Source organism: Engraulis encrasicolus, chromosome 5, assembly GCF_034702125.1.
Source record: "Engraulis encrasicolus isolate BLACKSEA-1 chromosome 5, IST_EnEncr_1.0, whole genome shotgun sequence".
Lineage (NCBI taxonomy): Eukaryota > Metazoa > Chordata > Actinopteri > Clupeiformes > Engraulidae > Engraulis > Engraulis encrasicolus.
In genome coordinates this window covers 51,836,154-51,863,365 of record NC_085861.1, presented here as the reverse complement: position 1 = coordinate 51,863,365, position 27,212 = coordinate 51,836,154, and the positions used below count along the sequence as shown (strand labels likewise).

The following is a 27,212-nucleotide window of genomic DNA, read 5'->3' as shown; positions in this document are numbered from 1 at the left end:
AACAACCCGCAGCACATCATCTCCAGCTGAGAGGGGGACTCATACATTCATTTGAAATCAGCTCTACTGAGGTGAAATGATCAAGAGTCAAAAGCATGCTGAAGAGATAAACTTGATGATGGCTATGTTTATTTAATTAGCATTGTTTATATAGATTACACATTCCTTGTAAAAAAAAAAATAATTAAAAAATTAGTTGTCGGAGCAAGATAACATGCACTGCTCCACCTGGGTGTCTTCAGCAGTATGCACAGCCCGTCGTTCATTGCAACCTGAAGCTACTGTAGGCCAGGGGTCCCCAAACTTTTTTTTAAATCTGGGGGCCACATTATTGTTCCTGACTGTGATCAGGGGCTGGAATCAATACCAATCATGTAAAAAAGGTGTGTGTGTGTGTGTGGGTGGGGGGGGGGGGGGGGGGTCAAAATTCCGATGTCAATTTCATTAATTTTCTTGATTTCTTTGTTTTCATGGCTTTGGCGTTCTGATTGCCCACCTTCAGTTGAAATTTTATCCTCATCAATAAGTATGATGAGAACATATAACAGCATCCAAATTCACACTCTGATATACTGCAGATTTTAAGAGTGCCAGGACATGTTTCCCTTTAGAAATGTGGGGGTATTGGCATCTAAAAATGTGTTCAATTTGCTCTGTTGTACGCTGTAATACAACACTTGGTGGGAATAACCCATCCCTGAACTGCTTATATCTGAAAAAGGTGTATTTCTCCTTGAGTGTATCTCTGTCCTCCTCGTTTGCCTCCCACAGCGTAACACAACTCTTGCAATCAAATTTGGCAGAGGCTCTGAAGGCCACATAGCCAGCAAGGTACACTGACACATTGCCCTCAATGACGTCCAGCCCCTTCATGAACTCTGTGTTGTCCAGTCCAGGGAATGTGGGTTCCTCATCAGTAGACTGTACGTGAGGCATGGTCAGTGCGGTGCATGGATGGGGAGTTGCCATCTGCGATGACTCAGTGCAGCTCTACAAAATCATTGCAAATGATTACAGACTTACAGTATACTAATCATGTGTGACACTTTTGTTTTTGAAAGGGTGTTTCGTGTACCTCGTGAGGCATGGTCAGTGCGGTGCATGGATGGGGAGTTGCCATCTGCGATGACTCAGTGCAGCTCTACAAAATCATTGCAAATGATTACAGACTTACAGTATACTAATCATGTGTGACACTTTTGTTTTTGAAAGGGTGTTTCGTGTACCTCGTGAGGCATGGTCAGTGCGGTGCATGGATGGGGAGTTGCCATCTGCGATGACTCAGTGCAGCTCTACAAAATCATTGCAAATGATTACAGACTTACAGTATACTAATCATGTGTGACACTTTTGTTTTTGAAAGGGTGTTTCGTCTACCTCAAACAAATGGGACAATTGCAGCAATAGGTGTATTTCCTCCGGTTCGCAATTTGTATTTCTCCCAAATGTCATTAGATAGTCTAGCACGGCCTGCCTGTAGTCTAATCGGAATTGCTGAGGGTCTGGATTGTCCCTGTGCCCGCCCTTCGCTCTGATCACCCCAAAGAAGTGTTCCAGGCAGTCCTGGTTGAGGTGCCTCGTAAATAGAAACTGAAATCCTTTCTCTGTGAATGCAAATGACAAACAGTACATTGGCCAACAGCAGAAAACATGCAGTGGTGGACAAAGCTCATTAGCATTAGCAAAGCTCAATTTGAATAATTATGCCTTATTGCTGCTACCTTTCAATTCAGCCCAGATTTCCTTGATTGCTCTTAGGTTATGCCTCCAACCATTTAGGCAATTCAAGCTGTTGCCACTGGCACATCTGACAGATGCCAGCCAGTTAATACTCTCATTGATAAAATCAATATGTGTCTCTCTGAAGGCATCCTTTTGTGGTGTGCTGCTGGACAATGTGCTACTGTTAAAGCAGTCAAACATCTGGTTAAAGTGGGCTACAAAATCTGCCGTCGTTTTTGCCCCCTCTCTTAGCTTCCCCATGTCTGCCATGGTGAGCAGTGCAGCCGCAACAGAATGACTAAGAACCTGTAATAAAAAAATAAAAAAAATCCCATTTTCAGGACCATAGATAAAGATTGTAAATTGAATGTTATACGCCTGCATGACAGTTTTCACTTGTGGCTTACCTGAGTGGCGAGAGGCACACTCATTGTTGAAAAGGCAGTGAGGGACAGATGCCGTTGGGTTAACTTGGGTGCCATTCGGTGTTGTCTTTGTGAATCAATTTTAAACATTTCAGTGATGTCTCCCCATTCTGCCAATTTGTCCCCTATGTAAAATCCATATTTTCGCAAATTGTTTCTGATGTTTTTCATTAAATGGTTTTTTTTTGGCATTATCAATTTGCTCGTTGACAAATTGTGCGGCTTGTTTTGGCAATACTTTGGAAATTTCCCTCTTTAATGTTTGTTTGCTGATAGATGGTGTCTTTTTCTTTAGCCTTGACAGCTTTGATTTGTAGCAGCCAATTTTTCTTTTCAGTTTTTCCACTGTGTTGTCATTGCTGACACTGGCCAGTACATCAGTGCCTAAAAAGAAATGTGACAACTGTAACAACAGACTTATGCACAGACTACTACCTATGCAGTGTTCAACACTCAGAATGTATCTGTTACCACCATTTGCCATTAAATCACTTACTATCCAGGATCTCTGAGTCTGTTGTCTCAATTTCAAGTGCGACCCGTTTTCGGGGTGGTGGACGAACTGTGTCTTGAGATTTAGGGGGGTTGGGACAGTCTACTAGCCAGGGTACGGCCATTGGCAGTAGGCCAGATTTCCTGCAGAATGCAAAGTATTGTAATGTTTATATTTCTACAAACACACTGTAAGCCCAGTTATGAATTGTCTGAGTAAAAAATGTTGAAGGTGTAATCAAAACTTTAGTGTTGCACAAATGAACATATATTGACTTTTTTGTACAATGAACAAAGGCTTTGCCACTCAGATGAACAGACTGCGATGAAGACTGGGAAAGACTCAAATTTATTTTGTCTTTACTGAATTGGGGTGGGGGGGGGTGGGGAGGGGGGGGGGGGAGGGGTGGGGGGGGGGATGGGTGGGTGGGGGGGGGGGGGGGAGGGGGGGGGGGGGGTGGGGGGGGGGTAAATCGAAGGAGGTAATAAAGATGCTAAAGCACAAGTGAAATCCAGGAGGATTTACAATATTATGTGAACTCCAGGCAAATGTGAGGACAAACACAAGGACAAGGGCACCAAAGCACTTTGAGTCAACTAGATATAGTATGTATAAATACATTTGAGATATGATTTGGTTTGAAGACACATGTAGGATGGTAATGGCAATCAACAGAAAACATGACACCAGGATAAGGTGACTCCGCAAATACGAAGACATCCCATGGAAAAAGTCTAGAACTTTTCAAACATATATGGGTTGAAATTAAAAAATAAAAGAGGTCATCAAACAATGACAATAGTTCAATGCACAGTCAACATCAATGAAAGGCAAGGGGTCTGACAATGTAAATAAGCTTACAGTTCTGGAAGGATCTCAACTGTTGCAACAGAATGAGTCCATGAAAGTCCAAAAGATGGAGGCATACACAGTGATATAAAATACAGAGTGCAGCAATATACAAATTGTTGAGTGCATGGCAAAGTTCTTAAAGGTTGAGGGGGATGGCCTCTTGTTAGTGGACTGGAATGGCCTTTGGTGAACACTCAATGTGTGGCTCTCTAAATATGTAATTAGTTGTATTTTTTTTGTAAAGCAACCCAACATTTTAAATTATTTTTTGTGAATATGTGTGTTTTGAATTTGCAACATTACCACAAGTAATCAGGCTAAACATCTGGGTTTACAGTATGTTGAAAACTTATAGAGTATCAAGTGTCATTTTCAGAATATGAAATGGCAATGTCTCTACCTGTCCAATGGGTTCACAAATTGTGAAATGGCGAAATGGTCACTGCATACTTTCCTATGCTTCATTTCATCGGTCTGTAAACCACATAGGTCCTCCCGCCTGATGTTATTAATCCATTCTGCACACCTGCAGAAAATAACAGTAGTGTGTTTTAATATCACAGATATCCTTGGTTAACATTTGCGCTGGTTCATGTTTTCTATTTTGCCACTAGGGGGAGATACAACACAAATTATAGGGGTCTGGCTTTTTTGTTGAAATTGAGTTTCCGTCAGAGGAAAGTCTATGTGAGTTTCTCCACTTCAATAGGACAAGGACTGGATACTTTGCCGTGGATATGTTTAGTCTGGCGATTTTAAAGTTAATTGAGTTAAATTTTGAAAGGAAAATGTTAGATGCATATGTGGGCATCATCATAACACGAATAAACAAAGCCCACTGCACAGTTGTCAGATCATTTCAGCGCCTCGATTCATCATGCAGTGGGTTGTTGCGCTAGCAGGCTATCCAACTTTGTTTTACGGCGACATAACGGTGGCATCATCTGCCTACCCAACACATCCTTTTAAGGTAAGACAATTAGTTAATATAGCACTTGATGTGGCACGTCGTTGGCGTATTATATACGAGCAAAATAATAGTTTCTAGGTGACGTATGCTATGCTAAAACTGTGGTGGGAGGTGCTGGACATTGAAAACAGCCTTCCTTGCAGATCATCGACAGTATGCATTTCTAAATCAGAAGTGAAAAAAGGTACTCGGTAGGCCTAGAAAATTAAATGTTGTGCTCGCATTAGAAGTTAAGCACACAAAGTTATGTCTTTTGACACACAATGTTCTCATCATGTTGCTCAAATATCATTGTGCCCATCTGACATCTGCACATCAGGCTTAGGCTATCAAAACGAAACTATACCTTTTTTTTTCTTTGGGAAATGAATGAAATGCCACCTCCTTGTTCCTTCCTGTGGACTTGTAACACCCTACAGCAGCACATTGTGTGCCTATATATTTTGGTGTATTTGGGGCATTTGGGTCCTTTGCGTAATTGTGATCGGTGTTAGCCATGTTTTTGACTGATGCTGAATGAATGAACCGTTGGCGACGCGTCCTTGACTACCAAAATCAAAATGGCGGACGGCGTCGGTGAGGTAACAATACAGGCCAATAGAACTTTCCCCTCTCTTCTTCTTTCCTCTCTGGCCAGGCTGGGCAGACAGCTGCAGAGAGCCCCTCTCCCCTGGGACAGCTGTTGGAAAGGAGAACTGCACAGACACCTGCGCACAGTACACACACATGCATTAGATTTTTTTTTTATTACATGGCTCGACGTCATTCTGCAGAATGCGCCTTTCACTTGAATGGGGCTCCCCAACACTCACACGTCTGTTATTTCTGAATAACAGCATGCTGGTCTGTATGCTGGAGTTCATACAGTGTGCAGACCGCTTCATCACACTAGACATTATAACTATCCATGACAGTAAAACGAAACAAAAAAGTGTTTCCACTTCGAGGAGCCATACCTTGTTTTTGAAGCACTGCTCAGTGGAGAACTCTCTGCTTTCAGACAGAATCGTTCTACTGGGTAAGATGCAGTACACCATCACCTGCACAGTGGGCGTCATCTCTGGCCGCACAGATAATTTGAGGGACTCCTTTCCCTTGATGACTACCTGCCCACTGTTCACTGGAGCCTTCATGACACCATGCTGGACAATCTCTCCTTTAGCGAAAACCTGGAACGCACAGCACTTGCTTTAAGAGAAAACACAAGCTACTTTGGTAGGGATTTTTTGGGAGAGGACATTAAGCATTTCTGACTAAAACCTGCTTTCAATGTGTCAAAAGTGTTAAAACTTTTACTTAAAGTGGAAATGAAGCACTGACAACTATTATCATTTTTTGGCGGCTTATTTATTTTCATAAACGAATGGATGTTCGTTGGACTGCACTTTTAAGTAGTTTTGCTGAAAAATGACATGTTATTACCGAGTTTCACCACAAGGGCGCAGCCATGTTCGCCGCCTACGTAACGCGAATGGTAGAAGTTGGTGGCTAATGTAACCTTCCATTCACTTAACGTTAGCGTGTGCTAACTACAGAGCTAACTGACTCTAATCGTGGCAGTAAAATTGAAGAAGGACTTGGGGTTCATTTTACATTGTCCTTGGATCTTCTATCTTATAGACAGGCTTATCAGTTGAAGGAGAAATGCCAAGTGTCATATCACTTTGTGTCAAAAAGCCTTTGCTACGAGCATGGTGGGATAGCTGCAGCCATCCACCCATTGCATCCAACATAGGACAGGGCTGTGAGGCTGCTTGCTCTCATATTTGTAGTGAGAGACCGTCACCAATAACGTCTTTTTCCTGCATTGTTGGACGTTAATATGAAAGCCCATGTCGTGAAGTTGGCGATGTGGTCCAATTCAATCATAATTGAAAATTACTTGCAAAATTGGCGGAAGTTTGGAAAGCTTTGTGAAGGGAATGGACGCAGCCTGTGTGTGTGTGTAGCTATCCTCCCCTCTCTCGTCTCGCTCTCGGATGAGCTTTGGGGATTTGAAGTTGATGCCACGGGAAATGACTACACACATTAAACTATCATGGCCTAAATTAAGTTATGGCACGCTTGTTAAAGTAGCTGCATCTATTGTAGTAAACTATTTTGTTATTGAAGCCGCGAATGCATCCTCAAACTGGCTGGAAGAGCGTTGCCCTTGGATTAGTTGACTGGACCGATAAACGTGGGCACGGAGATGTGAAGTAATTAATTCAGGTGCTTGGAAAATTTTGGCGAAATCATCGGCAGATGAAGGTAGGGAACTGCAACATTGCACAATTATGAATAATGATCATGTTGGCTCATGCCAACATTTGTTAGCGACTTGTCACCTTAGCAAAAAGGCTGCTTGTTAACCTGTGGTTCATGCGATGGGATGTCTTGTCTGCCTTCATGCCTCATATTTGTTCTGTCCCACCCAAACACGTATTCTTGCTTCATTTGGGTTAAGCAAATCAGCTCATAATCAGCCACTTAAGGCCCAAATGTTCAATTCACTACTATCATAACAGCATTAGAATAGTACACTACCATCTGTTGGCTGGAAACGTTAACAGAAACGTTACGTGTTTGTGCTTTATTTTTTTATTAACGGCTTAAATTTCAGACTTCAAAAAAATATATACCGGTATTCAGGGACGTGCACAGGAATCTCAAAGGGCAGTTGCTCTAACCTGAAGAAAGGGCAACCCCCCCCCCAAAAAAAAAAAACATCAACAATGAGCGGCCTTCAGAATTTTTTAGGAAACTGCACCATGGGTATTATTATTTTTAGTAGAAGTAGTATATTATTGTCATAATTATTAATATTATTTTATTGTATAGTATCTTGAATAGCGTACCATACAGTGTTCATTTCGTCAGCTTTTTAAAATTTAGTCTTAGTCAAATTTAGTCATTGCCTTCAAAATTTAGTCGTAGTCTTCGTCTAAATGACGAAAATTAATTTTAGTCTTAGTCAAATTTTCGTCATTTTAGTCATTTCAGTCAACATTTCACATTTTCGTCATTTTAGTCAAATTATTACACAAATTATTACTAGATAGCCTAGTGCAGCAAATATTCACATTGTTACTAGCTTATTTTCCAGCAAAACCCAAATCAGTCCTGTAAAAGTAATTTCAACAGCATAGAGCAAAGGAGCATTAGACACACTCACTTCCAGGTGCAGGTTGCGCTCTCTCTCTCTCTCTCTCTCTCTCTCTCTCTCTCTCTCTCTCTCGTGCATTAGAAGCTGCTGCGTATTATTTGCTTTTGAATTTGATCACGTAGGCTACAAGCTCTTCTTCACCTGACAGCGTGACTCATAGCCTGCAGATTGCAGGCAGTGGGAAGACCAGACATCCCAATGAAGTCCAAGAAGTTTCTCTGATATTTGATAGTGGCTCCCCGATGGCCGCGAGTCAGATAAAATATTCCTGATTTTAGACTATGCAAGTTCGCATTATTTCGATTGGCAATGCAGGACATAGAAAGATAATGGCTCGTGCGTCATTCCTGGAATACTTCAAATAGATAACGCGCACTTAGGACGCCCTGTAAACGTCCTGGGGGAAATGTAGGCAGTTGTTCTATGCAGACTGGACAACAGAAAGGACATTGACAAACAATGGTTGAACACTAATGCTGTTTTGTTTGTTTGGATGTCGAGGGTCGATAAGCATCTCCAAGTGTAAGCAATGTGTTTTTAGAACGTGGGACAGGGCTTTTTCCAGGATTTTTTAGTATGAGGGGGGAAGGGGGGGGGTGCGCGGTGCGCGATTTTTTAAAAAATGAAGGTAAAATGGGGCTTTTTGAGACTATCTAAGAGGGATTTTTTTTTACTTTTGTGGACATCCTAAAAGTACAATGTTTAGGGGCCTATGAAATCAGTTTTAATTTTTCTCAAATTCCGTTTTATTTTTTATTTTGTATTCCGATTTATTTTTTGCCAAATCGGATTTTTTACATTTTTGAACTTATTTTCCCCTTTCACCCCCCCAACAAAATGTCTTAGTTATTTAGTTCAAACTGGTGGGTGGACAGAGCCAATCACTCATGGTTGAATGGTAGGTAGAGAAAAGAAAAGAAAAATTACCAACTAGTTTTTTTGTTATATCAGCCCTCCAAAATATTCCAGGTAATACGGTAGCTGAAATGTACATGCGCATATATTCTATTAAATACACGTGACGCACCCAACTAGAAGGCGAATTCACTTCTGGTGCATTGAAGTTGGACTCGGGCTGCATCAGGTTTTCTCGAATAAGTTTGGCTATATTGCAACGTGCAGCTACATTAGAGACATTTTTGGTCACGTTATATGTAGGCATTAAATAAATAGCCTCGCAAAGTCCCTACCGTCTACCGTTTCATACAAAGACATGTTTTACAAGACGGCCGTTTTCTTCTGATGATGACTTGACCCTTTTTCAAAGTTGCTGCTAACTTTTAGTCACTATGCTCCGTGGCCAACAAAGTTAACAAGACATGATCAAAGCATTGCCTGATCAGTTTTTATTTTACTGCGGTCACGTCTGTTGTAACAAACTCCAAACTCGTGCCTCGCGTCGGATGATTCCATTGTAATGGAGAGCCGCCCGTCTTTTCTGTGTCGCATCGCATTGTCTTGGTAACAGACAGTCAGGACAACGCGTTTATGCCTGACCTCCTCACCTGTTCTACTAGGCAAAATTTGAGTGCTGTTGAGTATTAAGATTTCTTCAATGCTCTGACGGCCAGTGTTAGGACGCGGGAGACAATCGGAAACGCCGCTTGGGAGAGAGATGCGTTCACTGTCAACATGCGCTGACATGGATCATGGATAGAACTTTTGCGCATCACCTCGCGTGGGCCAGATATGATATCGTGGCCATATTTTGTGTTTGAAATGTCTTTTAAACTGATAAATGATGACGAAAATAATGGATTTTTAATTTTATCATAAGAAATGAGCAAATTCCGTGCAATTCCGCGTTTATAACCAAATTCCGTTTGAATGTACAAAAAAAAAGAGAAAAAAAACATGAGGGCGCATCCACGGAGTATGAGGGCGTGGCGCCCTTATTTCCCCGTTCAGAAAAAGCCCTGTGGGATGTCTGGGAGACGCTATACGCATCGCAGGAAGGGATGTCGACTGCCTTGGGTCTTTTAGCGTTGCTCTCGACGGGAACAAGTTTCAATTCTCCGCACTTTAAACCCTGATCGCCCACACATTGATTCTTATCAAAACTACAGTAGCCGTGCCTCTGTTTAGACTACTTAAACAACTTTTCCCCTGTGGCGCGCGCATCCCTTAAACGTCTCCCGGTATGTCTGATCTAAATGCATGAATCCGATCTTCATGATTTGCTTGCAAACTGCCTATTCATACGGTTAAACAACCAATATAGCAAACATTACAAAAGAACAGACAACGGACGTCGGCGTATGAGTACGTGTAAGTGGAAAGGAGAAGAGAGGAAGCTCGAGGAGGTTTAAAATGACAGCATCAGAGGAAGATTGGCGCGAGTGACGGTAGCACTATTATCATGACTGCACAAACACACACGTCTTCGTTATGGACAAAAGGGTTGTTTCAAAATTAACACTTGCCTCAACGTCAACCCTTTCTTTTTCTCTTTCTGGGAAACATTTTAGGGTCTAACTGAACAGGACTCACTGAACTAGGCTACTACTGATTGAGCCGCACCAGCGCCAGGCATTGCCAGCAGAGACAAACAGGGCAACAGCGCATAATCTTCTATGAAGTTCAAGAAACGATAACAATCGTTAACAAATAGAGAGCAACACCAAGACTTCTCTCATCCGGTGGGGAATGGGCCATGAGGGTAGACTTGGGGAAACAGCTCCAGTTTCACAGGGAGATAGTGGAAACATCGCTCCGACCAGATCTGATCTTGTGGTCAGTTCCAGACAAGACCATCGTGATGGTGGAGCTCACTGTCCCGTGGGAACAAGGGATGGAGGCTGCCAATGAACGCAAGCGTTCCAAGTATGCGGACCTGGCGGCAGAGTGTCAGGAGGCTGGCTGGAAAGCCGTTACATGCCCTGTTGAGGTGGGGTGTCGGGGCTTTGTGGGCTCCTCAACAGTTCGCCTGCTTCGAGATATCGGCTGCACCGGAGCAGGGAACCGGAAAGCCATCAAGGATCTAGCAGAGGAGGCAGAGAGGGGCAGCTTCTGGTTATGGTTAAGGAGGAGAGATAAAGGGTGGGGGCAGAACACCTAGGGCATCAGCAGGGGTTGGCAGGGAGAGATCCCTGCCATCACTCCGCCACCATGTCGATGTCCTGGGGTTAAAGGAGCGAAACATCAATGACTGGTGGTCCCCAGCTGATGACCCGTTCCAGCCCAAAGGTGTATAGGGGAATACACTTGCATAGAGTGCACTGGTGGAGGTGCGTCAGGCAGCAATGCCCAGCAGGAATACCAACATCCTGTATCTTCAAAACAAATTAATTTTAAACAATACAATTTTTAATAATGTCCATTCGTCCATGGCTTGTAAATTTCGTCTCGTCTTAGTCTCCTTAACGAAAATCAATTTTTATTTTCGTCATATTTTTATGTTCTGGAAGCAATTTTTATGCGTCATCGTCTCGTCATCGTCACGGGAAATAGGGGCGTTGACGAAATATTTTCGTCATCGTCCTGGTTGACGAAATTAACACTGGTACCATATGATATAACATGCTAGTTTTTAAACATGTAGGCCTATTAATCATATCAGAGATGATCAGCCTTATGCCCACCTGCCCTAAATGTCTCCTGATCCACATTTCCTCATGTGTGGTATGTGGCTGCCCCTAAATTAAATGAAATTATGAGAAAAAGCCTTGATAGTTTTTAAACCTTTATCAATCACAGAGATGATCCGTCTTATGCCCACCTGCCCTATGTGCAGAGGTCTGTGGCTCTGAGTCATCCTCATCTTAAATGAAATGAAATGATGAGTAAATGAATAGGCTAAATATGAGGATGCTTAATCAATTAACCCACTGTCATCTTTATAATCCTTGTAGCAGCCAAAGTAGACTTTAAGTTATAATAAATAGAAATAGTTTAGAAATGGTTAAAAAGATCATTTAATTTGAATTTGAAATTTCATTAATAGGCATATTCCATGATTAAAATGATGAATATTATATAGGAAAGGTAAAACAATAAGAATTCACAGGTTTAGGTCATTTGTTGGGTCTTTTGCAGCCTATATTAAAAATGTGTACTGTCGCTTTAAGAATTGACGAGACCGGCTTTCATTTCAGATCGCAAAGAACCGTGGCGTGGGAGCGACCAGTTCTTATCTGTTGCTCTGAAGCTCCGAGCTTCTCGCAGACTTTATAACCTTTTATTTTCATTACAGATATTTTAGTTAGTTCATGTACATTTTGTAGGCCTATGTCTTGAGAAGAACAGTAAACGTCAGTTATCATGTGGAGTGGATTTATTTCAATTACATGGACATTGACAGTGGAAACAGTAGCCTAGGCCTATCTTTGGGTCGGAGAATATATCAGCGTAAGAAAAAGCACTTTCCAAGCGGTCTCACCAAGATCAAACCTCTACAATCCTGAAAAAGATTCTCTGCCTCACCTGCACCTGTTCATTTTTTCGCAGCCAACTCTATAGAGATGTGCTTCCTTTAGCTAGCCTACCCCCGTAAGATCTCTCTTGCTTGATAAAACGACATGTCATCTTGAAAAAAATGTAGAGGTGTTGTGTGCACCAGAAAAAGGACTGTATAGAAGGGAGCTGGATCAGGTATACAACAAACACCACAGGCTGTCCGGCCAGAACAGTATGAAGATGTCCAATGAAGTCAGACACACACAGATGTAGAAGTGAAACCGTGAAACCATGTAAACTGTGGTTTTATCTCAGAGACGCATGGCAAGCAAAGACTACATGAAAGGACACTGGGACCCCAATACGTCCAAGAGAAGAGAGAGAGAGAGTTGGGTCCCATAGATTCCCCGTCCGAAAAGTGGTCTGAGTAGTGACCTCTGTGTCCTGGCCCTATATGCACACGGCAGCACAGCAGGGTGCCGAGCCAGGGGGTGTGCCTGTTGCCGGGGGGCCCTAGCAACACAGTCAAGGGCCAGGAGTGGAAAATCACCGGTGTACAGGTCAAGCAGAGAGAGCAGAGCAGTAGAGGGAGGGGGACAGGTAGCCCACCAGCAACGGGGGATGGGCAACCTGCAAGAGCAGTGAGGAGAGGTCTGACTTTTGAGGGCTCAGGGGACTCAGGGCTCACAATTCTTAACACATCTGCATGTTTCTTAGTTGGGTTAGCCTTCCACAAAACAACCTGAGCCATGTAAAACGACTGCAAGCTAGCTGGCTGTCGTTTTTCCCCAATATCTGAACGTGGCACACCGGCTGTCAGATTATTTAGGATCACTAAACGTCCTAAACTCGAGATCGGCTTTAAGAGACATTAATTGTGATCATGTAGTTTAATACTGTGTAGTCTGCTATGTTTCCAGCTCACCTCAGGCCGTCAGGGCAGTCGCTCTACTCCCACGACATCTTCGACATATTTTGCGTCTCTGCCCTGGTCGCATGCATGCTTGCTCCCTCCCTCCCATGTAGAGCTGCGCGTGCCCCCCGCAACGCAAAAGTAACAAAAAGAAGTGATAAAAGAACTCACTACAGTTTCCTTTTTCCCCACAGCTGATTTCCCAACAGCACAACAATACTGTGAATTTAATCAACTTAATTCAAGTCAGCCTGGCTGTCACAATCCATGAAAGTGTAGACAAGGAAAGTTCTTGTTCTAACCAACTTCCCAAAGGTGTGCATCTACGTATGAAATGCCTCTGGACGACCCTACAACCAGTCACGCAAATCATTCTAATTGAAAGCATGCAGCTTGAATTGTTCTGAGTAACAAATGCGGTGTGAATCATTCTGAATAATTCATGCTCATGAGTGCCATTGCTGTGTATTACATTCCCAAAAATGTGGGGAGCCCTGAAATGGCAGAGATGGGCAGCTTTGGCAGACTGACCTTGGTCACGAAATGTTTTGTGGCGTAAAATTAACTATGGGTGTACCCAGACTACCAGACTACACCATATGGGACATACCATAAACATGATGTCCAGAGAGGGGGTGCTGAAGGTCTCCCCCGTGAAGGTGTACTTGATGGGGATGGGGGTCTCTGTGTCACAGGGGAGAGGGTCACTGACAGGACTGATGACCAGAGAGCTGGACGTGGGGTTGTCTGCAGCCGCTGGCCTCAGTCTGGAGATATCCTTGAATGCAGACTCATAACGTGGAGTAGTGAAAAAGGTAAAGATAAAAAGGAGAGGCCAGACCTTGTTCAATGCACTTGCCTAAAAAAAGAATAAAGCAGGCGTTAGTTGTTGAAGGTAGAAAGAACAAAATAAATGTTTTCAAATATTTCAACCATTCATTTTTGGTACTCCGCAGGCCAGAGTAGATGTTACAACTAAATACTGTATATTTATCGAGTCAATAGACGGATTTCTCGTTTCAGGGTCAATGACGTTTCAGCAGTAGCACACGTCGGGGCGGCGCAACAGACAGATTTCGTTTCTTTGTTTTATGTGGACTATCTAAGAAGCATATTCATTGCAGCATATCAACCACAAATAGATATTTATGGGCATTAAATGTCATTACTCAATCACTCAATCTACAGAGTGAACCTTTACTGTTTGGCCATTCATGATTTATTAATTTTTTTATTCTTCTTTGTTTATTTTTGGACTAGACATTGAAGGCGGTGACAGGAAACGAGTGAGGAGAGAGAGACGGGGAAGGGCCGGCAAAGGACCTGTGCCGGGAATCGAACCCGGGTCAGCCGCATGGTAGACGAGTGCCCTACCGTTTGGCCATGGCAGGGCCGCTATTTATGATTCAATATGCTGTTATTCTTTCTCCCTGATGGAATAAAAAAGGACTCTATGATTAATGTTTCAACAACATGGTCAATAGAGTCAACTTATTTATTTATTTATTTATTGCTAACTACAGCATTGGGTAAAGGTCAGTTTGCTGCTTGAAAGCAAACTATTCCACTTCTGAATGACTAGGCCAGGGAACACTGGAGCACTCAAATTTTGTATGGTTTGTATGGTAGGCACGGTAAGGACGCACTACGTTGACAAATGCACGCACAAATGCACACAGGCACACAGACACACACAGCCACATACACACACACACAGCCATAGCCACAGCCACACACACACACACACACAGATTTCAGCTTACAATGATCTGGAAGTCTCCAGAGATAGTCGCAGTGCTGAGAGAGAATTTGGCCACTCCATCAGAGTCTGTGGTGAGGGTCTGGAGGAATTCTGCGCTCCTCTCTGGACCTTTGAACAGATAAACGGTCCGGAGAGCAATGGCAGCACCATCATAACGGGTGAATTTGATCTGTTGGACGAACACAGATGCGAATAATTAGAGATATGAATATACAGTAATGTGCTCCTTCGCACAGTAAAAAAGCAGTGTTAATTCAACACTCAGACAGTACTCTGTGATAAAATATAGTCTTGAAGATGTTAAGTTGACTCCTGACTTCTAAGTGTTGAATCAACACTGCATCATTTAAACTGTGTAGCCATTGACTGGTAATGCTAGGACCAGGTCAAATTTGTGATGAGATAGAGTAACCAGGATTTCACCAGACCATTGTGCGTTTCCACTCAACATGTTCACATTCAACTAGCTCATGAAACGCCATGCAGCTGAACCAATCAGGATCGCTGGGTCAGGTTGTAAGAGATGTGACGTAGACAAAGTTTACCACCATCCCCCCCCCCAATTTTTTTTTAAATGCGCCTCTTTCGGGCCATCCTCTCGTTCTCCACCACCGCTGCTCTTTTACCAGGTAGATGGGTGGCAATCACCAAATTCAGCCCTCCTTTCCCTCAGCCAAATTTGCCTGTCACTGTGTTTTATCCCTACTTCAAGCCACTCTGACATTTGCACACAGCCTCTTGTCTACCTCTCCAAATTTCACATCATCCTTTTAAACATTTCTACCCCAGTCTCTCTTTCCAATTTTGCAGTGTACTTCACAGTTTGCACTGCACTGATGGTGGAGATCTTTCATTGATGTGGATAAAGGGATGGCCGTCTGTGGGTAAAAACGGGAAAAATCGGCCATTTGGCGGTTTTTCCTGCAGTTTTGTGCCAATAGAAATCAATGCAGTTTGTGAGAATTGTAGAAAGTTTGGGTTTTCGGAGAACTTTTCGGGCGGGATTTGATCAGACACATCTGGCAACACTGACTTTGACGTGACTGTTGAAAAATTAACAAACCCCATAAACAATGTTTTTTTAATGAGATGTAGGCTAGCCTACAAGTAACATTCAATCACAATAATTTGGGCTGTGCCTTGTTAGTCACATGTTAGGCATGATTTTGCAAAATGTGCTAATTTCTCAAAAATATCCAACATGAAAGTTGAAACCAACTTCACCGTGACAGAACTTGGCTGCATCACTCACGGTCTGCCTACATCTGCTAAATCAGCAAATATGTCGATACACTTTCCTTCTACCACGCATGAAGCTACACTGTAGGGCTCTAGACCTACAAGAAATAAACATTGCTGTCTGAAGGACGGCATTTTCAAAACGCTTGTATTAGTTCTAATGATGTTTCACCATTCGGATTTGTAGCTCAACTTGTCAAAATGTAATGCTTGCTCACGTTTGCATGAGCGCACGGAGATAAATTCACTAAACACACAGCGGAGGAGGGCTTCAGGGCTGCTCTATTTATTTCTTATCATATCTTCACACATAGAATGGCTCAGTCTTATTTCTTAATTAACTAGAAATGCATTCAGAGAACGCAGACCTCCGCCAAGGAAGTTCAGTTCGTTTTGGACATAGGTATGGAGTCATGAAGTGGTTTCATGCATTTAGGCCTATAGGCTACATAGCATTTGTGTTCAGGTAATTGAACCGTCAAGTTGTAACCAAATTACAGTTCTCTCTGTCTCTTTTATCATTTCCATGTCCTCTAGCTGTGGACTGTTTAGTTCACCTTTGATTGTTTTATATTGGCAAAGTGATTGTTCATAATATAGCCTATGCCTTCTGTGATTTGCCAATGCTCATTGCTACATATTAGTCACATTGTTGATGATTGGCAGCATGCCTTTCATTAGGCTACCATCTAAAACAAAATAAAAAATTAAAAGCACAATTTTCATTGGCCAACACCCATAGTAGGCCTACATATTCTACAGCAGTGCAGCGGTCCCCAACTCAGAGCGCAGTAATAGGCCTATAGCCTATAGTACTATATATTTTTTTGTAATAACAAAACAACATGCTGTAGGGCTACTTTGAGCCGTTCACGTAATTATTGAATCAGAAATGTCCAAGAATCCCCTTATCCAGTGGCAGTGCATGGATGGTTGTGGAGTGTCAGTTATTGTTTTGGGCTATTTCGCAAGGCTAAACAAACTTTTGAGAGGTAAATCCACTTGTATCATTTCTAGCTGTTTCAATATCGTGACACCAACGTCGACTGGTCGCAGCTAGCGGAATCATTGCATACCCCGACACTACACTTGTTGGAGAAGTTCCTCCTACCTGGGAATCACTGCTCTCCGGGGATCCTGAGATAGAATTTTGAACCCGCAGCTACTCTGGACTTTACGGTCCCATTCACTTCAATTCATTTTTTCGAAGCCAGAACAGGTTTTACAGATTTCGGACAGTGCCGACGCCGCTGTTGTCGTGCGAGGAAAACAACAATTGTGTCGGACGCTACACCTGGTCATGGAACGACATGCGTAACAAGAATGATAATTCTTGTGTCATTTCGAAGATAATTAAAGAAAACCATTTTCACAATGGGACTTCTCATAGACCTGTTTTTGCATGTCTCTCATTTCTTTGCATGTTGACTGTGCAATCACCGTGACAAGTTAACAAGGTGCACGGCGCACAGCTGTATGCAGGGGAAACACATTAAAAATTGCAACAAAAATCGCACCTTTCACTTCATGCCGCAACAAAATCGCAACAACACAGTAAGAAGCTACGCAACTTTTATCGTGATTTTCTGGAAATCCTCGTGCCCCATCTGGCAATTCCGACCACGATTTTTTGAGTAAATGCCCGCGATTTCCTGGTGGGACTGGAAGAGAAAATCTTTTTCCTCCCCATGTTCACTATGTTGTAGTTATAGTAAGAAGTAGAATGTCAATGACATTTTAGACTCTGTGCAATACAGTAACAATGTTGTAGCAAAGTTTTTAAAGGAACAGTCCACACTTTTTTGATTTTCACATATTTGCAGTATTTCCCAGCATTATTCATGAATGTGCATATCATTTTCGTCTATGTGTTTCCATTGCCTAGTTTAACTGTATAGCCAAATTAAGCGTAGCAATGCAAGTCTATGGGGGCAAACAAAACATCATCAAATGTACTTATAAAGTAATTTAAAATTAATGTAAAATTCACCAGTGCAAAACAGCTATTTAATCCTGTCCTGTGATCATTTGTGTCTTAATGCTAAAGCCTCCATTCACTTCAAGTGATTATGCTAAGCTATGCTAATAATTCTGATCCAATAAATCTAAGTACTGAAAAAACTGAGAAGAAAATGATATGCACATTCATGAATAATGCTTGGAAATATGTGAAAATCAAGAAAGAGTTCCTTTAAACTTACAGTGAAGCATTGTCTTGTAGTAATGGAGTGTACTACATTTCCATTTTTTATCATAATACTTGATAATCTTACTTTTTTGAATGCAGAATTGCACTGTCCATGTCCCAAAACATCTAATTTGATTTTGATTTAATCAAAACAGGACTCTTTTGTCACAATATAGCCCAAACAATGATGGAGAATACGTCAAATGGCAGCCATCTTGGAAAATGGTGGCCATCTTGTTTTTTTACTTGGATAACGTACTTTTATGTTAAAGTAGGTTCTAGAGCACTAGTGCAGTGTTTCCCAACCAGGGGTACGTGTACCACTAGGGGTACGAGAGCACACTGCAGGGGGTACTTGGAAAAATGTTATTATAAGAAATGTATGGAGCAGTCGCATCAGGACAGAAAAAGCGATACAGTATGTGAATTAGGGGTACTCATGGCACAACTAAGATGCTTAGGGGGTACGCAAGACAAAAAAGGTTGGGAAACAATGCACTACTGTAGAGTAGAGTAGAGTAGAGAAACTTTATTGATCCCCAGGGGGAAATTCAGGTGTCAAGTAGCTACATAAAAACAAACACAGACACAGACACAGACACAGACACACACACACATGCCAAGAGGTTCCAGATCTGGACCAGCTCTGGCATCTCAGGCAGTCCAATCCCCAATAATGATGTCATTCTTAGTGTCCTTCTGTATACTGTTAAACAGTTGAATGGCCCAAGGGACAAAAGTAGGGTGGCCATCGGTCCGTTTTTACGACCTGTTCACGACATCCGTGTGTCCCTCTCTTTGCCTTTCCTTTCCTCCTAGCCTTTTGCTTATGACCTCGAGATGCGAGGCAACGTCATTGACGCAAACTAGACCTTGACAGTCGGTCGTGTTTCCGATATCTGCGGCCGCCATGTTACTCCAGATATAACCCCAGACCTAAATGCCTTTACAACGATACGAGGGTTCTCACAACTTTACTAACAGGGCAAAGAAACGTCTTTCTGCACGGGCGCTGTCTGTACCTTTTGAGCTCGTGTTGTTGGTTATTCAGCGTCTGCATGGAAAAAAAGGTCGACAGAAGCGGTTTGCCTCCCTTAAAACGCCGCTGATAAACAGACCTCTGAGCAACTTTGAGTAAAGTAAATCAAATTAATTGTTGGCTATTACAGTAGGCCTACGAATGCATGACTACCCAAAATAAAAAAAAATAAAAAAACATGAAACAGCCTACACAGACAACAACGGAAGGATTTGTCTATCGTAACCTGCCGTCTCTGATACAATAGGCTATTAAGTTAGTGGTACTGATGGCTCCTTTATCGGAGTGATTTAATGAAATGCGAAAATCCTTCCCCAAAAATATATTGTTTTACAAGTTAAACTGTTGCTGGCAGCTGAGTTAGTCTGAGGTAAGATGGCAACGCTGTTCCCTGATTTCTGCTTTAGTTTAGAATGCCAACTTCACTGTTTTCTCCACGGAGGCGGGGATTCGGCAAGTCGAAGCAATGGGTGCGCGCGAGGACGCAAGGTTAGAAAGTTAAGGGGCGGGGTTGTCCGGCCGAAGTCCGGACAGCTGGTCACCTTAGACAAAAGACCTCCTTAGCCTGTCTGTCCTGCAGGTGAAAGCACGGAGTCTGTGACTGAACAGACTCAGTTGGTTAGTGAAGGTGGCGTTAAGGGGGTGATGCTGATTGTCCATAATAGAGTCCAGTCTGCTCAGTGTTCTGCTCTCAGCTGTTGAGGTGAGTGACTGCAGCTCCATGCCCACCACTGACGCCGCCTTCCTCACCAGTCTGTCAAGGCGTCCAGCATCTCTCCTCCTAATGCTTCCACCCCAGCAAGTCACAGCGTAGAAGAGCACACTGGCCATGACAGACTGGTAGAACATAAGCAGAAGTTTCTCCCGCCCACACTCTCTCCGAGCTCGACCAGACCCGCGTACAGCTTCTTGCTGTACGTATCTGGCTCGCCAGGCTAATGGCGTTCATTATGGGGTTAACTATGTGGGGTTGGGGTTAACATTGTGCATGGGGTTAAGATTGATGTTTTGATTACTGATCCAAGAATATACACTCCTTCCCATTCCAATTGTATTGAATGACAACAGCTCAGGTGCTGGACAAAAAAATAAATCCCAAGACGAATGGGTCTGCACAAATGCAATACTTTTTTTAGCATTTGTTTGTGGCACAGATTGAAGTTTCAGTCATTGTCTATCAATCTGTAAATATTGAAAAGGCAATGACAACCAAACCCTTTCAGTAATGCTTTACGGTACAGGGATTCTTGAGATGAGGGACAAAACATGTCTGAGAGATTAAACTCATTGTAATTCATAAAATGTATTTAAAAAATTTGAAATAATTACATCAAACAATAAAACAAGAACTTTTGTATACCACAAAACGTCAATTTATGGGTTTTTTTTTACAAATATTTCATTATTTTACATCACCTAGTATGCTGCCTGAACCTAAAAATACCCTTGTCCGAAAGGAAGATTCATGACTTTACAATACTTAAATAATAGTTTTAAATGAAGTAAAACAAACAAAATAGCTACTAAGATCATGTATTTTAAGTAATTATTCAAACTGTATAGAAATATACTACTTAAAAAATATATTTATGTACTTTTTACGTGATTGAAACTGTGTCCGGAGTTTCTGTCAACACCATAAGATTTTTCTAAAAATGAAAAAAATCAGGCATTATATTGGCCAACTCACTCTCTAAGGACCCCTTTTCCACTTCCTGATTGGTGCACATGCCATGAGGCCACTGATATGGTAAGTAAATATTTGTAATTTTTTCCTAAATTATCTTCTTTTATGAAACTATCTATGTCACAACCATAGAGTGTCAACACCGTGGACTATAAAAAACAAGGTTTATGTGATTTTATTAAGGAATAAAAGTTTAATCTAACTTTATTGTTGAGGCCACATGCAGCTGGTGAAAAACAAGATGGCTTGTGCAAAGAAATCACATGTTATGATGAAAAATAGAAGATTTCGTCAACACCATAAGACTCCATTAGTCGTCAACACCATAAGACATTTTGTCTTATGGTGTTGACGACTCATCTTATGGTGTTGACAAATGGGACTTAAATGTATAATTTACACATTTAATTACATTTTATACATTACTATTGTAGTGTCATTACTTCCTATTTTAATAATACATCTTCTGTGTATTTAACATTTCATGAATATCATGATTTCTTGTAATACTGAATTGAATTCTGTGTGTGTGTGTGTGTGTGTGTGTGTGCGTGTGTGCGTGTGCGTGTGCGTGTGCGTGTGTGTGTGCGTGTCTGTGTGTTAAGTAAGTTACAATTTCTCATTTACTAGGGCCTATTTATTAATTACTTTTAGAGTAAGTTACTATTTCACATTTATGGAATATGGTATATTTATTATTATGCTGATTTCAGTCGAACTAGTTAGTCAAGCAAGCACACAACATGTATAAACACTGTTATGTTTTCTCTCTCTCTCTCTCTCTCTCTCTCTCTCTCTCTCTCTCTCTCTCTCTCTCTATCCACACACACACACTTACATACCTACAGTGTGTGTGTGTGTGTGTGTGTGTGTGTGTGCGCGCGCGCGTGCACGTGCGCGCGCGTGTGTGTGTGCCCTACTAACGACAACATTGTACATTTGTACATTTCAGGCTAGAATGGAAAAAAGGGAAGCTTTCAGTAGAGGAACGTAAGAGAAGGAACAGAGAGTATCAAAAGAAATGGAGGGAGAAACTTAACAGCCAGCCAGAGAAAAAAGAGGAGTTTCTGAGAAAGGAAAAGGAAAGATGGGCAAATAGAGTGAAAGATGGAAAGTTAAAGACCATCGCTGATCTGAGCAAAAGAAAAGTACGGAGGAAAAGGAAGTTCTGGAAACAAGCACAGAGAGAATCAAGGGAGCGTAGGCAGAAAGCACAGGAGATTCAGCAGAGTCTTAACACCCCACCAGAGAGTCCTGTAGACATTAGTTTTGAGCAACCAAGCAGTAGTAGGCAACTACTTGCTGGAGAAAGATTGAGGAACAGAACAAGGCAAAGGCATTACAGAGAGATTAAGTCACTGAAAGGCAAACTGGAGAAGGTGCAGAAAGACAAGGACAAGCTTAGGAGATTGAAACGTGGGAAGTTAGATCCATGTCATAGCACAGAAGATTCACCTCGGACCCAAACAAAGTCAATGCTTCAAGGAAGCAAGCTGAAAAACCCTTTAATCAAGAGAACATTACTCTTCCACCATGTTTTGAGTAAAGCACTAAACAAAAATGTGCATTACACTCAGAGAAGAGGCATGCTCGCACCACGGCACACACACAACACTGTCTGGCAGAATCCTCAAAAAATATCGCCTGATGCATCAGGTTCGTGAATTTGGCCTCAGCTACAAAACACTCAGAGAATACACACCAACCCAAAGAAAGCCCAGTTACCTCCAGACAATCTCCTCAGTGGTTCACACATTTTTTGAAAACAATGCAAGAATCATTCACGACAGACAAGCAAGACACCATCACCAGAAACAAAATGAAACGTCAAAGAATGATAATGACAGACACAGTGCAAAATCTCCACCAGTCATTTACTGAGCAAACCCTGAAATTCGTCTTAGTTATTCCTCTTTCTGTGCACTACGCCCTTTCAACAGTACATAACACCACCCAAAACCTCAGATCAAAAAACTTGTCAGTGCCGGATCCATGAGAATGCCAAACTCATGCTTGAAGTCATGAAATTTTTCCAGGTTGTGTCAACCAGGAAGCTTGAAGAGACATTTCAGCTTGTCTGTATTTCTCCACCAAGTGAATCATGTCTATTGCGCACCTGTGCAAGATGCCAACACAAATCCTATTGTTAATTCACTGAAGCTTTGTTATACTTTCTCTACTGTTATGTATTTGTTTTTGATTGTAAAGTGTCCTTGGGTATTTTGAAAGGCGCTCAAAAAATAAAATGTATTATTATTATTATTAAATCATCAAGCCTGGCTTTTAGAGCAAGGGAAAATAAAAGTGGATTGGAAGCAGTGGGAACGGGTCGAGAACCAAACAGAGGATGAAGTTCACTTCCACACCAGACTACAGAAACACACAGGTACTCTGTCAGAGATGATGGATCTCTACCAAGACAAATTAAGAACTGAAACAACCACCCATGTCCATCTTGTTCAAAATCAATCCAAAGAGTATCGAAACATGATTGAAATTTGCAATGCAAGATCAGTGATTTGTGCATGTCAACTTCTCTGAAGCCTGGAAATGCAAGTACTCTGAAGTACAATCCTGAACTCTGTGGTCAAAACCTCCCACCGATAACGCTCCATACAGGAATGTTTCACAGCAAGCAAGAAAAACAAGCTTTCTGCACAATTTCAGAATCGAAGCGCCAAGACGCAGCAGCAATATGGGCATACATGAATCCAGTCCTGAATGATATCCATACCAGATTTCCCCACATAGACACAGTCCACTTTTGGTCGGATGGTCCAAGTAAACAATATAAAAACAAAAAAAACTTTCACCTCCTCTCCACCATCCCTCCTCAACTGGGGTTTAAGAATGTGACGTGGAATTTCTTCCCCACATCCCACATCCCACGGAAAAGGAGCCCCAGACGGCATCGGTGCAACAGTCAAGGGTTGTGCTGACAGGATTGTTGGCATGACATTTCATCAGCTTGTGTCCAGCCAGCTAACTGGAGTCCACCTACACTATGTCAGCAATGATGATTTCCTTACTTATGATTCTGCCCTCCCCGAGTCCTTACGACCCATCTCAGGAACAAGAAAGGTTCATCAAGTTGTAGCTCAGGGCAATATGATCTACTGTAGGGATATTTCATGCTTTTGCAATGAGCCACAAATCTGCCGCTGTTTTAATCCAGTTGCACACCTTCACACTCAGCATGCAGATGAGCATAGGGCTGTTCAGAGTCCTCTTGCAATGTTGGTGGAGGCAATGGAGGAGGAACCGACTAGAGCACCGGAGGGCTTAATATCAGTAGTGGGACCAAGTTACATCAATACAGAGGATTGGCTTGCTGTGGTTTATGACTGCAATTGGTGGCTGGCTAAAGTGCTTCAAACAGATCAAGACCACGGGGATGTTCAAGTGGAATTCTTCCACCCTCATGGGCCATGTAGTCGTTTCCAAAGGAAGCAAGGGAGCCATGACGTCTGCTATGTCCCATTTGCTGACATCATAGTCAAAATTGACCCATCATTACCAGTCCGCACAAGCCGCACGAGGGATATCTACCAGCTCTCCTCAGAGGTCATGGACTTCCTAGATGAGGACCTTTTCAATCGGTTGTTGCCAGGTGTTTAAATTCATGCCATGATATAAGAGGAGTTCAGAAATTACAGAGTTCTTGCATTTGAAGACTGAATTGACGAACATTATTCATGTTTTTCTCCATGATCTGTATATTTGATGAGTTAATGGACTGTTCAAGAGATCGGAAATGAGTATGGACTGTTCAGGAGATCCGATATGAGTTTATGGACTATTCAAGTGATCTGATATGAGTTCATGGACTGTTCAAGTGATCTGATATGAGTATGGACTGTTCAAGTGATCTGATATGAGTTTATGTGCTATTCAAGAGATCTAATATGAGTTCATGGACTGTTCAAGTGATCTGATATGAGTATGGACTGTTCAAGAGATCTGATATGAGTTTATGGACTATTCAAGTGATCTGATATGAGTAAGGACTGTTCAAGTGATCTGATATGAGTTTATGGACTATTCAAGATATCTAATATGAGTTCATGGACTGTTCTAGTGATCTGATATGAGTATGGACTGTTCAAGAGACCTGATATGCTTATTGCCAAATTCCTGTGGGTGTGAGTTTAAACATAAGGACTGGTATTAAATGGCCTTTTATACTGATATGTTACAGTTGAAAGTTGAGTTTTTGAAGTTCAGAGACCATGTTATATCAAGTTATCCCCAGTTCTATTCTAATTCGTCAACACCGTAAGACGTGCGTCAACACCGTAAGACGTGCGTCAACACCATAAGATGAGTTTTTTCTTCATTTTTGTTTTTAAAAAGATATTTTATTACATTGTCTCAGATTATCTCAATAAAAACACTCCATTTCCTAAATAAATTTGTAATAGCTGTATTTTTGACTCTCATTGTTTGTTTTTGAGAATAAAACATACATTTGTAAATGTGAATTTCCCTAGTTATAATAATCGGCAGCTTGATCATATAAATATTTTTAAGTAAATGTATTAATTTAAAAAAATGGATAGAAGAACACAACTTAATATAACTTCCAAAAGTCAAAATACTGCCATAAATTTATTCAAAATACATTTTTTAATGTTTCTTGGTGTCTTATGGTGTTGACAAAATCCCAGGCTTGTCCGGCAAACATGACAAAATGGTTAAAAATGTTAAACCTGGGAGATTGTATTTCAACGGCATCAAAAGGCCAACACCTGAGACAACTATAATATATAAATATATTTAGGAAAAATCAACTTTTTATTTTTAGAAATTAAAAACCCATTTTGTCCCTGGTCTCAAGAATCCCTGGGTAAACTGCTCATTTTCTTACCTTCCCATTCAAAACAGCTCCCTCCTCAATTATATTTGGTGTATCGATAAATGTCAGTTTTCCAAGTTTGTAGTCCAAGTCAATGTATTTGCTGTCAACCATAGTGATACCTAGAGGGAAATACAGTACATAAAAGTAAAGTAATGTAGATACAGGTTTATAAGGTCAACAAAACCTCTGTAAAATGTCCATATAAACTCACCAGTGCCTTCCTCAGCCACCGTGGCTTTGAATGTAAAAGAATCTTCCAAAGTATATGGGTTGATCTTGAATAATGGGGCCATGTTGAAGACATGAGAGGCACAACCAGTCGCATCAATCTGTGGTGAGAACAGAAAAATGATTTGTTTTGCATGGCATGGCTATCTCTGCCTCAGTCTGGCATCTCAGGGCAAAGCAGTGTTTGCTTTTACAATTCAACAAATCTTTAAAAACAAAACGGTAATCTCACATTTTTACATATTTGGTTTATTTTTGCATCATGCAAAAGCACTGATATCAAGGAATTGACCAGGTCAATGTCAGTTCACCTCAAAGAACGTAAATGGGAACAAGGCTACGTATCCAGTATTCTACCATGGACATCACCATATTGTTCCATGGGTGTCATCATTGTAAGGCTGTGCATGTGAGCCATGCAGGACTTAACAGCATGATGCTTTGAGCATGCGTTTACTTAAAGATGCAGTGTGTAGGATGGTAGCCAGAGTAGGTATAGCAACTATGCTGCTCTGTCTATTGCAAATTTCATTTTTCATTATTTTCATGACTACTTACGAAACTAGAAATGCACTCAGAGATTGCAGGCCTCCATTTGTCTATGTTGTTACACCATATTTTTTTCAAGTCTTTCTTCCTTCTTTTTGTGGCGATAGAAACTGGAATGTCAAAATTCACCCTATGCCGCAATGTTAAAGAATATTTTTTAAATTCCTGGATCCGGATTGTGATCCAGATCACCACCAAAATGTAATCACGTGTTCCTTCTGTCATTTCCAACAACTCCACAAACTTTCATCCAAATCCGTTCATAAATGTTTGAGTTATCCTGCTGACAGACAAACAAACAAATGGACAGACAGACAAAGCAATGCGACTGAACATAACCTCCTTGGCAGAGGTAATAAGGTAATACACTATGATTTACTAGCATGGCCAAAGTACAGTAAGTTTTGCAGGTAAAACATTCTATTTCCGGAAATTAAAAATGGTAGACATGGAATACATCCACCTATTCATGTATTAAAAGTGTCATTTTCTCAGTCATAATGAGTACTTTGTAAACCAAGTAACATTTGTGAATGGGCAGCATGAATTCTGGAAAGAAACTGACAAGTTGCAATGCTGACTTGTTCGGTCTCCCGCTTACTGACATGTCTGTGCACCTCGCAGACACCACGTGATAACAGGCATGACAAACTCAGGCTCAGGAGCCAAATCTGGCCCATGGTGTCATTTTAATCATTCTGCAAGATCACCTCAAATGTATATTACAGTTGGCCCACAAACACTATT

General features: G+C 41.6%; 2 protein-coding genes and 1 pseudogene across 2 annotated transcripts; 1 reads left to right on the top strand and 2 right to left on the bottom strand.

The window, feature by feature from the left end:
- Positions 1–519: 519 nt before the first annotated feature.
- On the bottom strand, positions 520–5,077 carry LOC134449845 (uncharacterized). Its single transcript, XM_063199953.1, has 7 exons — positions 4,809–5,077; positions 3,893–4,018; positions 1,722–2,028; positions 1,378–1,604; positions 1,227–1,292; positions 1,076–1,141; positions 520–990 (listed from the first exon to the last, which is right to left on the bottom strand). Exons 3-7 carry the CDS (start codon positions 1,990–1,992, stop codon positions 520–522), a joined length of 1,101 nt encoding a protein of 366 aa, XP_063056023.1. The 5' UTR covers positions 1,993–2,028; positions 3,893–4,018; positions 4,809–5,077.
- Positions 3,498–26,589, bottom strand: LOC134449844 (alpha-2-macroglobulin-like protein 1). Its single transcript, XM_063199952.1, has 8 exons — positions 26,475–26,589; positions 25,900–26,017; positions 25,698–25,807; positions 14,679–14,846; positions 13,526–13,774; positions 5,419–5,631; positions 5,097–5,169; positions 3,498–3,520 (listed from the first exon to the last, which is right to left on the bottom strand). Exons 2-8 carry the CDS (start codon positions 25,979–25,981, stop codon positions 3,498–3,500), a joined length of 918 nt encoding a protein of 305 aa, XP_063056022.1. The 5' UTR covers positions 25,982–26,017; positions 26,475–26,589.
- On the top strand, positions 23,437–25,245 carry LOC134449644 (uncharacterized; annotated as a pseudogene).
- Positions 26,590–27,212: the final 623 nt, after the last annotated feature.